The 10,140-nt window shown below is 46.1% G+C and overlaps 4 protein-coding genes across 4 annotated transcripts in view; 3 read left to right on the top strand and 1 right to left on the bottom strand.

Moving 5' to 3' along the window:
• The window catches only part of UREG_03429 (pre-mRNA splicing factor CLF1), a gene marked incomplete at both ends in the record, with an annotated part of 5,491 nt that extends 2,979 nt beyond the window's left edge, over positions 1–2,512 (bottom strand). Inside the window, 3 exons of the mRNA XM_002543866.1 lie at positions 450–675; positions 735–970; positions 1,051–2,512. Coding sequence (XP_002543912.1) covers positions 450–675; positions 735–970; positions 1,051–2,512 — 1,924 coding nt within the window. The remainder of the gene's footprint in view (positions 1–449; positions 676–734; positions 971–1,050) is intronic.
• A 505-nt stretch (positions 2,513–3,017) lies between these two features.
• On the top strand, positions 3,018–4,800 carry UREG_03428 (uncharacterized protein; the record flags this gene model as incomplete). Its single annotated transcript, XM_002543865.1, has 2 exons — positions 3,018–3,215; positions 3,307–4,800. The coding sequence occupies 2 exons, from the start codon at positions 3,018–3,020 to the stop codon at positions 4,798–4,800; spliced, it is 1,692 nt and encodes a 563-aa protein (XP_002543911.1).
• A 1,039-nt stretch (positions 4,801–5,839) lies between these two features.
• On the top strand, positions 5,840–7,411 carry UREG_03427 (adenosylhomocysteinase; the record flags this gene model as incomplete). The annotated part of the gene is made up of 5 exons (XM_002543864.1): positions 5,840–5,878; positions 5,944–6,076; positions 6,136–6,262; positions 6,320–6,921; positions 6,972–7,411. 5 exons carry the CDS (start codon positions 5,840–5,842, stop codon positions 7,409–7,411), a joined length of 1,341 nt encoding a protein of 446 aa, XP_002543910.1.
• A 1,255-nt stretch (positions 7,412–8,666) lies between these two features.
• Positions 8,667–9,810, top strand: UREG_03426 (uncharacterized protein; the record flags this gene model as incomplete). Its single annotated transcript, XM_002543863.1, has 3 exons — positions 8,667–8,981; positions 9,099–9,198; positions 9,281–9,810. The coding sequence occupies 3 exons, from the start codon at positions 8,667–8,669 to the stop codon at positions 9,808–9,810; spliced, it is 945 nt and encodes a 314-aa protein (XP_002543909.1).
• Positions 9,811–10,140: the final 330 nt, after the last annotated feature.

The raw sequence follows: 10,140 nt of genomic DNA, 5'->3' as shown, positions 1-10,140 counted from the left end.
GCGATTTGCTTCAGTGGTCGTCTTTCTGGCCGCGTTGTGCCTCAGTTTTTGGAACGGTTTATCATCTACGGCTACCGGGGGTGTTGACCCGTCCTTTTTCCCATCATACTCCAGACAAGCGGCCGTCTTCGATCATTCTCAGTAGCGATGTTGACATGGAAGTCCAAGGGCCTTACGGAGTATTATCTTATTCAGGGTTTGGAGTCAAAACCATAGTATCTGTGTGTTTTTTCAGCCCTTGGGAGAGTTTTACGGAGAAAGGCGTCGGATAGTGAGACAGCGGAGCATACAACTTTGTGACGAATTAACAAGGCCTCCCCTTAGAAAAAACCGACACTGGCAATTCCGCAATCCATCCCATCATCCCATGATAATGAGGTTGGCTGAAGTTTCTTGGTGTCGGTTTCGATTTTGGCAAGCGATAATTTACACTGCTGATGATGCATTACCCTGGTCCTGCTTCCATTGATATGCCTTCTGCAAAAGCTTGGATAGGCTTGCTGTCGACTCATCGTCGGCGGGGAAAACATAGTCCATATATTCCTCGTAACGGTCTTCTTCGAGCTTGCGTCTCTTTTTGATCTTTCGCGGCATTTGTTTCTCGACAGCTGCGATATCTGCTGGTGTGCCATGAGTGTGCTCGAAAGATTTCCATGCATTGAGCAATGCCACCCTCTAAAAAAAGTGTCAGTTAGACTATGATAGTATACTTCAGCTTGGACAAAGGAACGTACATCTTCCTTCAACTCCTTCTCTTTCATCACTTGATGCGCTCGTTCGAAAATCTTTCTAGCCCGCGACTTTGCTTCTTCACTGACAGGCTTCTCCTCGTCTTCTTCGTCTTCATTTTCCGGGATGTTGATTTCAAACCGCGCATAGTTGATCCAGACTTTGACATGGTCTGTCTTTTCAAGTAAACGTTCATAAAGTTTTCGAGTGCGGTCATACTCGCCTTCGTATTCCTCGAAATCTATATATGATTTCCATAGGCAGTTCAAGGCATATCCAATGACAACTGGCGTATTCCAAGTTCGTATATCGCCCGTGCACGATCGAGATCGTCTAATCCTCTCTCTAACTCGGCAAATTTTATCCAAGCTTGCGTTTGAGACGGGTTCCACTGGATTTGCTTTTGGAAGAGTGTTCGACACCGTACGAATTCAAACAGCTGTCGTTCTAAGTCGATATAGCCCCTGAACAACTTATCCTTCGGGCAAGCTCCGACAGCATGACCAAGAGTTTTCCTCGCCGCAGAGATGTCCATTTGTCGAATTTCGAATTGGGCTTTTAGAAGCCAGATTTTGGCGAAAGTGAACTTCTTGTGCGGAATCAACTTCAAACACTCTTGGTATATTTGGCGAGTCCGTCCAAAATCTCGGTTTTCCATTTCCTCCCACAGAGCGTAGAATATCCACAGATAGATATATCGGCGCCAGTGACGCTTTTCCTGAGATGGTGGGACTTGCGCAATCGCTCGTTCATAAAGATCCCGGATTCGGTCGACATTCCCAGACGTTTCTTCCAATCGAATATAATCGAACCAGGTATCATAGTTTTTAGGGTTTTCCTTCACTTGCTCCTCATATTGAACCCTTCGTTTTGAAAGAATCACATCTTCAACGCCTGCTTGATCACCAAATTGCTTTTCAAATGTTGTGTAAGCTTTGTGCAGAGCAATCGATTTCGAGCGCGGTAGCCTGTCAAGGGCATATTTATATATGGCTCTTGCACGTTCGTATTCTTTCAATTTGGTTTCATATCGTGCATACGAAATAAACAATTTCTCATCCATGAAATCATCGCCTAGGGTTTCAATGGCCAAACCAAACACCTCCCTCACAAGCTCGCTTGTGCCATTTTCTTCTTCAAAACGGACCCATTTGATCCAGTTCCTGGGCTCAGGGTGCACAGTGGTGAAGCGCTCAAAAACAGCCCGCGCTCTATCGAATTCATTGTAGCGCTTTTCGAGTTTTATATATGCACTCCAGGCCCCTTCATCAGGTTCCCACGACATCCATCTTTCACATACTTGCCGGGCACCTGCAATATTTCCCAGCATTTCTTCCATGTATACATATTTGTACCAGAGCTTATCCACTCGGGGAAGAATAGTCACAGCCCGATCAAGGAGGTTTCTTGCATGATTGATATTTCGCGATTTCATCTCCGCTTCGATATACCGAATCCATAGCACCACAGATGTGGAATCCACATCTAATGCGCGTTCGAATATCGATCGCGCCCGACGAAATTCCTTTTGTTCCAATTCCCATTGCGCATAGCGCATCCAGTTGTTCATGTTAATCCTATTTCTCCGTACATAATCCTCGAATTCCTTCCTTTTCCTGCCCTGATATTCATGGAGTTCTTCAAGATCAGCAAATCGCTGCGTCGGAGCTTGCAAACCCGGTTCCTGGCGATCCACAGCTTCACGGAGAAGCTGTTCTGCTGAAATTTGTTGCGGCGCTGGAGCCTTGTTTTTGACCCGTGGCGGGCCCCGTGACGACTCCATATTGTATTACCCAGCGGCTTGCCGAATATGGCCTCAGAAGCTAAAAGACACAAGCTGGAGAAGGATCCCAAGAATCTGATCCTGAATGAAGTGTGAGGTAGAGGTTTCGTTGATGATCTCAAGCTTCACTTCACTAATTATGTTAGTTGGGTTAGTTTGGTGAATAGCTGGTTAACTTAGTGAGTTAACTAGTTAGCTAGTTAGTAGTTAGTTAATTAACTAGCTAACTAGTCAAGTCACGTGATCTTGTGGCTCATAAGCCAGTTAATCTAGTTAATTAACTATCCCCAAACATCTTGTACTCTGGTTGCCGTAAACCTATCTTTTTATATCTTATATATACCATATCAATGTGTTAAATTCCCAGGGCATCATGGCAACCTTAGCAGATGAGCTATTGAACGACTTTGAGGACTCTGACTCAGAAAATGAATTAAAACAGGAGCACCTCCATGTCAAATCCCCGAGTACGCCAAATGCCGAGCCGCTCCTTCATGGCCCAGGAATGCCGGAGGATGAAAATGAAAATGAGATGCCGGAGGATGGCAGCTTTTTTGGAGAAGGCTTGATTTCGAATGATGGGGCAACTGAGGGACAGGAACAAGAGGACGCGAAAGTTCGCATCGAAACTATGGAATTTACTGGTGTTAATGATATACGGAATGTTGCACGCTTGATGAAAACTTTGCGGCCTATTCTGGATGTGAGTATTATCTCTTCAACCCAGATCTTCTTCGTTGCGGTTTGCATTCTTGGGGCTAAGTGATATCGGTTTGTCCTCATTTTTACCTTAGAAAATCTCATATTATCAGTCGTTACCGGCGCAGCAACAGACAACACCTACCGGTTCGATTGAGGATAATCCAGAGTATCACCTTCTTACGGAATCAAATTCTCTTTCTACATCCATCGACAATGAAATCATACTAGTACACAAGTTCCTCAGGGACCACTATTCTACCAAATTTCCCGAGCTGGAGACGTTGATCACAAACCCTTTGGATTATGCAAAAACGGTCGCCATACTGGGAAATGGCCCTTTGAACGACATAAAATCGTTGGCGTCCTCAACCGATAACTTGGTCGGAACGAATCTGAGATCTGTACTCGATGGGCCCTTGCTCATGGTTGTTGCGGTCGAAGGCACGACTAGTCGGGGAAAGGACCTTTCGGATTCGGAACTTCAAACCGTTTTGGGAGCGTGTGAGATGATGTTGTCTCTTGACAAAGCTAAATCTATCCTCACGGATTATGTCCAGTCACGGATGAATATCTTTGCACCCAATTTAACTGCTCTTATTGGATCTCTCACAGCTGCGCAGCTCTTAAATTATGCCGGCGGTCTTACCGGCCTAGCCAAAATGCCGGCGTGCAATATACCGCCATTAGGATCGAAGAAGCAGACGCAAGTCGGGTTTGCCACCAATGTCGGGATTAGACACCAGGGCTTCTTGTACAATTCGCCAATTATCCAAGGTATCCCAAACGATTTGAAGCGCCAGGCTATGCGTATACTGTCAGCCAAACTAGTTTTGGCGGCGCGTGTTGATAGGGTACATAGCAGCCGCGATGGCTCAACCGGCGAAGAGCTAAGGCAATCCTGTTTAGAGCGCCTAGAGAAATTGACAGAGCCACCTCCCAATAAAGGACCGCGAGCTCTTCCTGCTCCCGACGACAAACCTTCTAGAAAGCGCGGCGGACGCAGAGCACGGAAAGCAAAAGAAGCTACTGCAATGACCGATTTGCGGAAGGCCCAAAATCGCCTAGCGTTTGGCAAAGAAGAAAAGGAAGTTGGCTATGGCACTGGCGAAGGTACCAAAGGCCTCGGTATGCTTGGCCAAGAGAACTTGGGACGGATTCGTGCTGCTCAAATTGACCAAAGAACCAAGGCCAAATTGAGTAAATCAAATAAAGGGTGGGGTGCTACATCGACCGTAGGCGGAACCGCATCATCGCTACGCGCCTTCGGCCATGGGGCTGGTAATGCATCTGTATTACGCGCTCAAGGACTCCGAACTGGTGGAGTCGGACCGTCCGTCGGGTCGGGAACGGCGAGTACAATTGCGTTCACTCCAGTACAGGGCTTAGAACTGGTAGATCCAAAAACGCAGGCGGAGCTGAGCAGAAAGCGAAAAGCGGAAGAAGATAGATGGTTCAAAAGCGGGACTTTCACTCAAATTGGAAACCAGGCATCAGAAAACGGGGGTTTCAAAGTCCCACCGTTACCACCGCGTAAAAAGGCGACCACTGACAACGGCAAAACGACTGCACCGCCGCCACTCCCATGAATTGAAGGAAGGTGAAGGGGATTCCGGAAGGATTTACTTGAAGGCCTTCTTACACTTCAGAGTTGCTATAATGTGATGACCTTTCGTCCGAGAGCAAAGTATTTTTTTGCCCTTTGACCCCCTTCACACTGCCCTAATCACTTTTTTGAACAGATATCAACATTATTACTCCCTTGCAACGGCATCGGCCTCCTATTTCAGTCTTTAGTCCAGTTCACGAGAATTCACGCAAGCTCGGATGGCCAACAACTTTGGACTGCATTAGAATCAAATGCCGCTATGTAGTCGCTAGCCTGGGGTATGCAAACGACGAGGAGACTGGGGGCTAGAAAAATCATGGGCTTGCTCAAAAATCGGTTTGATAATCCGACGCAGGATTCCTCCGCTTGCTGCGTTTGGGTTGATTATTATTGGTGTCAGTAGTGAAGGTAACATCAGGACTGGACGGTTGAGACTCGATCGGCTCCGTCAAATTTTGCCACTCCAAAAGGGGCGTAGGACCCTTTTACTCCTACACGATTACGAGATGTAGGACTTCCTCTCGATGAGATTATGGACATAGCAAGTAGTAGGTAGACCGCGTTCAGCAGCTCTGGTATGGAGTACTGTGGAGGCCTCCTCCAAGCATTACATATTGGGATGTGTACTGTGCAGCAACACAAGGCCCATCAATTACAATCATGAGGTTATTCACCTCTTCGTATTGCATTTCTTCTCTCCCCTGTTCCGAATGTTGGCAATTCCTCCGTGTTCAGCTGAGTTGCGGAGCATTCGCCATCCCGGCCGGAAAACCCCTGGTTTGCTGACTAGCAAAGTCTGATCACCTCTGTGCCCCTCCATCAGCTTTCCCCAAAATCCCACCACCACCTCACCATCCTCCCATTCTCTGTTTTGACCGTCTTCCCTGGTTACAACTACTCTCCCTCCCTTTAAAGTAAGGCTCCCGTTTTTCCATCTTTCCATCGCCTCTATATCGCAACATTGTTCTAACAAACCCCTTGCAGGTCAATCCATCACCTGAACTAAAATCTCGTCAAATATGAGTGCCCCTGCCCACAAGTTCAAGGTCTCCGACATTGTATGTCAACCCAAAGCCAAGACTACGTATGGGAGCACAATGAATCTAATTCTTTGTTTTTCTAGTCGTTGGCTGCCTTCGGGCGCCGCGAGATTGAACTCGCGGAGATCGAAATGCCAGGCCTCATGGCTATCCGGCAGAAATATGCTCAAGATCAGCCATTGCAAGGGGCCCGAATTGCTGGTTGCCTTCACATGAGTGCGTCTACAATTTACGGCCAAATCATCCGTTTTTTAGGGGCTAACTTGGGTTTTCAGCCATCCAAACTGCGGTGTTGATCGAAACCCTTAAAGCCCTTGGTGCGGAGGTCACATGGTCGAGTTGTAACATTTTCTCCACGCAAGATCATGCCGCTGCCGCTATTGCTGCTGCGGGAACCCCCGTGTATGTCGTGTCCCCGGTATTCGTCGATCTATAGCAAGTTTAACTAACGGCCTGTAGCTTTGCCTGGAAGGGCGAGACTGAGGAGGAATACATCTGGTGTATTGAACAGCAATTGTTTGCATTCAAAGACGGAAAGAAACTTAACCTCATCCTTGATGATGGTGGTGACTTGACGTCTTTGGTACACAAGAAATACCCTGACATGCTCAAAGATTGCTATGGTCTGTCTGAAGAGACGACAACTGGCGTTCACCATCTTTACCGAATGCTAAAGAACAAAGAGCTTCTTGTTCCAGCAATCAACGTGAATGATTCGGTGACAAAATCGAAATTTGATAACCTTTATGGCTGCAGAGAGTCGCTAATTGATGGTATCAAGCGTGCGACTGATGTTATGATTGCAGGTAAAATCGCAGTGGTCGCAGGATTTGGTGATGTGGGTAAAGGATGTGCCCAGGCGCTTCACAGCATGGGTGCCCGAGTCATCGTTACTGAAATTGATCCTATCAACGCATTGCAGGCTGCAGTTGGAGGATTTGAAGTCACAACTATGGAAGAAGCAGCACCATTGGGTCAAATCTTCGTCACCACCACCGGCTGTCGAGATATTTTAACTGGATCTCACTTCGAGGTCATGAAAAACGATGCCATTGTCTGCAGTGAGTTTTCTTCTAAGCCGCGCCTCTTAAACTAGTCCTAATCCCTTTAGATATCGGGCATTTCGATATCGAAATCGATGTTGCCTGGCTCAAGGCAAATGCCAAATCGATTCAGAACATCAAACCCCAGGTTGACCGCTATTTGATGCCGTCTGGTCGGCACATTATCCTTCTCGCGGAGGGCAGACTTGTCAACCTTGGTTGCGCCACTGGACATTCGTCTTTTGTGATGTCCTGCTCCTTTTCCAACCAAGTCCTGGCCCAAATTATGCTTTATAAGTGCCAGGACCCTGATTTCGCTAAAAGGCATGTTGAATTCGGTGCAACAGGAAAGCTCGGAGTCGGTGTTTACGTACTGCCCAAAATCCTCGACGAACAAGTCGCGTTCTTCCACCTGGAACACGTAAACGCTAAATTATCGAAACTCACAGCCAAGCAGGCGGAATATCTAGGATTAGATGTTGAGGGACCTTTCAAAAGTGAAATGTGAGTTTTCAGAATCCGTTCTTGGCCTCTTAATATATGATGTGCTTATCCATCTATCGCAGTTACCGATACTAATTGCATTTTCGAACCCACTTCACCGTCTCAACGCAGCACCACCATTGAGTTTTCAACATGACACGATATTATGAACCAGAAGGATGGCTCTTCTGTGAGTCATAGGTGTAAGGGAATTGTCTTTCAACAGCAAAATTATGGGGTTTAATGGAAAAATAAACGGGTCTTCCTTTCGTGTTGGAGTACATACATTACTGCATTGCATTCTACGCTTTTTGTTATAATACAATAACCAAGATCAAAGGTCATCATTCCTGCAAACCATATTTTCTAGTCTCAGCCAAAACCATACTTTTTCCTCCGTGAACTAGTCAGAACAATAGCAGTATCCCTAAGATGAAATTATCCGAGTCCTTAACCATGTAATTGATTAATAGTTTTTGCATTCTCCTTTTTGCCCCAAAGGAATCCCGCAAGTCCATTATTTTCAGCCCAGAGGGTTGTCAGAAATTTTTGCATTTCCGGGGAATTGTCAACGGGTGGCCTCGTTCAACAAACTAAAACATGCTGTTGCGGTAATCCCTGTGGCTTGTACTTGAATACTAGGTGCAAATATGGTAATTAGCATTTCTCTGAAAGCATCAATTCAGGACTCTGGGGGGTAATTAAGGATATATGCGTGAAAATCAGATCAAGTGTAGAAGATGTGTCAACACACAATTTCACAAGACAGAGCAGGAAAATTGTCAGCATTGCAGAATTCTTTTGCTCATCACAATATATAGATATAAAACATTTGAAAGGCACTTACATCTATGTTGAGTAAATGGTGAATGTGGGTGAGCTTTGGGGTGGAGTGTCTTGTTCTTGACCTCCGATCATTGTTGATAGTTAAGCGCCCGTGGACTTGGGATGAGTTGACTAACTAATAATTTGTTAGTTAACTTGTTGCTTTAACAAGATTAACTAGTTAACTAGTTGGTTAACTAGCTATGGAGTGCTTTGTAGTTTATTAGCTAGTTAGCTAATTCACGTGACATGGCCCAAACTTGAAGCTAAGAAGTATCCCGTCAGCTCAACTCAGTGGGGCTTGTGTTGAAGCATCTATGAGGTTGATGGATCCCTGAGCAACCTTTGATTGTTAGGACACCCGTTGCCTCAGGACTATTTCGTATTTTTATTGAAGATCTACGAATTCCATTCATCGTCTCTCGCACATCCTCGAGGATTAATAGCTCTTTCAAATGGCCGAGTCACCAGGCTCGCCCCTTTCTTCTCTTGCATCAGAGGAATTTGTCGAAGACCTTCGATTTGAAGATCGGGCTCAGTCCCCTTCTTCCACCCACTTACCCCCTTCGAAACGGCGTAAGACGGGGCCGACTGCCTGGGATCGTCACACTCCGATATCTTCTACGCACGAGGAAATCGGTCCTACCTCTCCTTCTTCGTCGATCTCATCCGATAGCTCCGCTGAACTACCGCCTTCTCCCGGTCTCCTATCTCTCATCGGCAGCGGTATCGATGAAGATTACAGCGGTGTGGGTAGAGACCAAGTCACGGTTTGTCAGTGGGAAGGATGCGACGCGAACAACTTGGGCGACATGGATGCTCTAGTGAAGCACATACACGAAAATCATATCATTTCCAGACAAAAAAAGTACTTTTGTGAATGGAAGGATTGTCCGCGAAAAGGTCAAACTCATGCTAGTGGGTACGCATTGCGTGCTCATATGAGGAGCCACACCAAGGAGAAGCCGTTTTACTGCTCATTACCTGGTACGTGTGGACTCTCGCCTCTTACCTTTCGTTTGTCATCGCAAATGAGCTGAAGACGCATATTCTAATTAATTGTCAACAGAGTGCGACCGTAGTTTTACACGATCCGATGCCCTTTCAAAGCATATGAGAACCGTCCATGAAACGGAAGCATTAAAACCTTTCGACGCTCTAGGGAAACACAGCGCTCAATCCGGGTCAGCGGGAATTAACTTACTCAAGTTGCCGCGAATTAAGCTCAAATTGTCGCACAGCTCTAGAGACGGTATCCTAGAGAGTGGAAAGGAGGACAAAGCGGACGCTCCCCAAAGAAACGAGCAGGCCCAATCTCCGCCCGCAGATACTGGACTCGAATTCGATGCTCACGAGCTCTCTTTACCTCTGAGCCAACTACACAGGCTACTCCGTCGACAAATCTACTGGGCCGAGCAAGAATCCAGACACCTGGAATCAGAGTGGCGAACAATCATAATCAAAAGGAGAAAAGCGTGGAGAGAAAAAGAGTCAATCCTAGAAGACGTTATTCATGCGGAAGTCAAACTGTTCAGGTCAACCTTAACAGCCGAGGATTTGGCACTCGGACAGAGCATCATCCAACCGATAGCGCCGTAGTTGTTGTCTGAAACGCAGTTACGAATATTTGAACACCTTTGAACATAGCTATTTGTAAACAATTTCAATAATCGCCTTAAGAGATACGACGTTGATAAATGAGATTTGCTCACTTGGAAGTTTCTGGTATTCAACGACCCATTATTATGTAGCCTGACATGTGTAATTCTACTTTGTTTTGCGTGTTTTGAATGGTTTGATACAAGCTAGGGATTACAACAATGTACCCTTAAGGGTTGATATATGTCAAACAGCAGCTGGCAACAGCATCCTCAATATGTGGAGGCGGGGAAAGAGTTTAACTTGATCTAGAGTATGGAACCATGTACA

Source organism: Uncinocarpus reesii, genomic scaffold (assembly GCF_000003515.1).
Source record: "Uncinocarpus reesii 1704 scaffold_2 genomic scaffold, whole genome shotgun sequence".
NCBI classification, from domain to species: Eukaryota; Fungi; Ascomycota; class Eurotiomycetes; order Onygenales; family Onygenaceae; genus Uncinocarpus; species Uncinocarpus reesii.
Note: the sequence above shows the minus strand (reverse complement) of the source record. Positions and strands in the feature narration are given on the sequence as shown.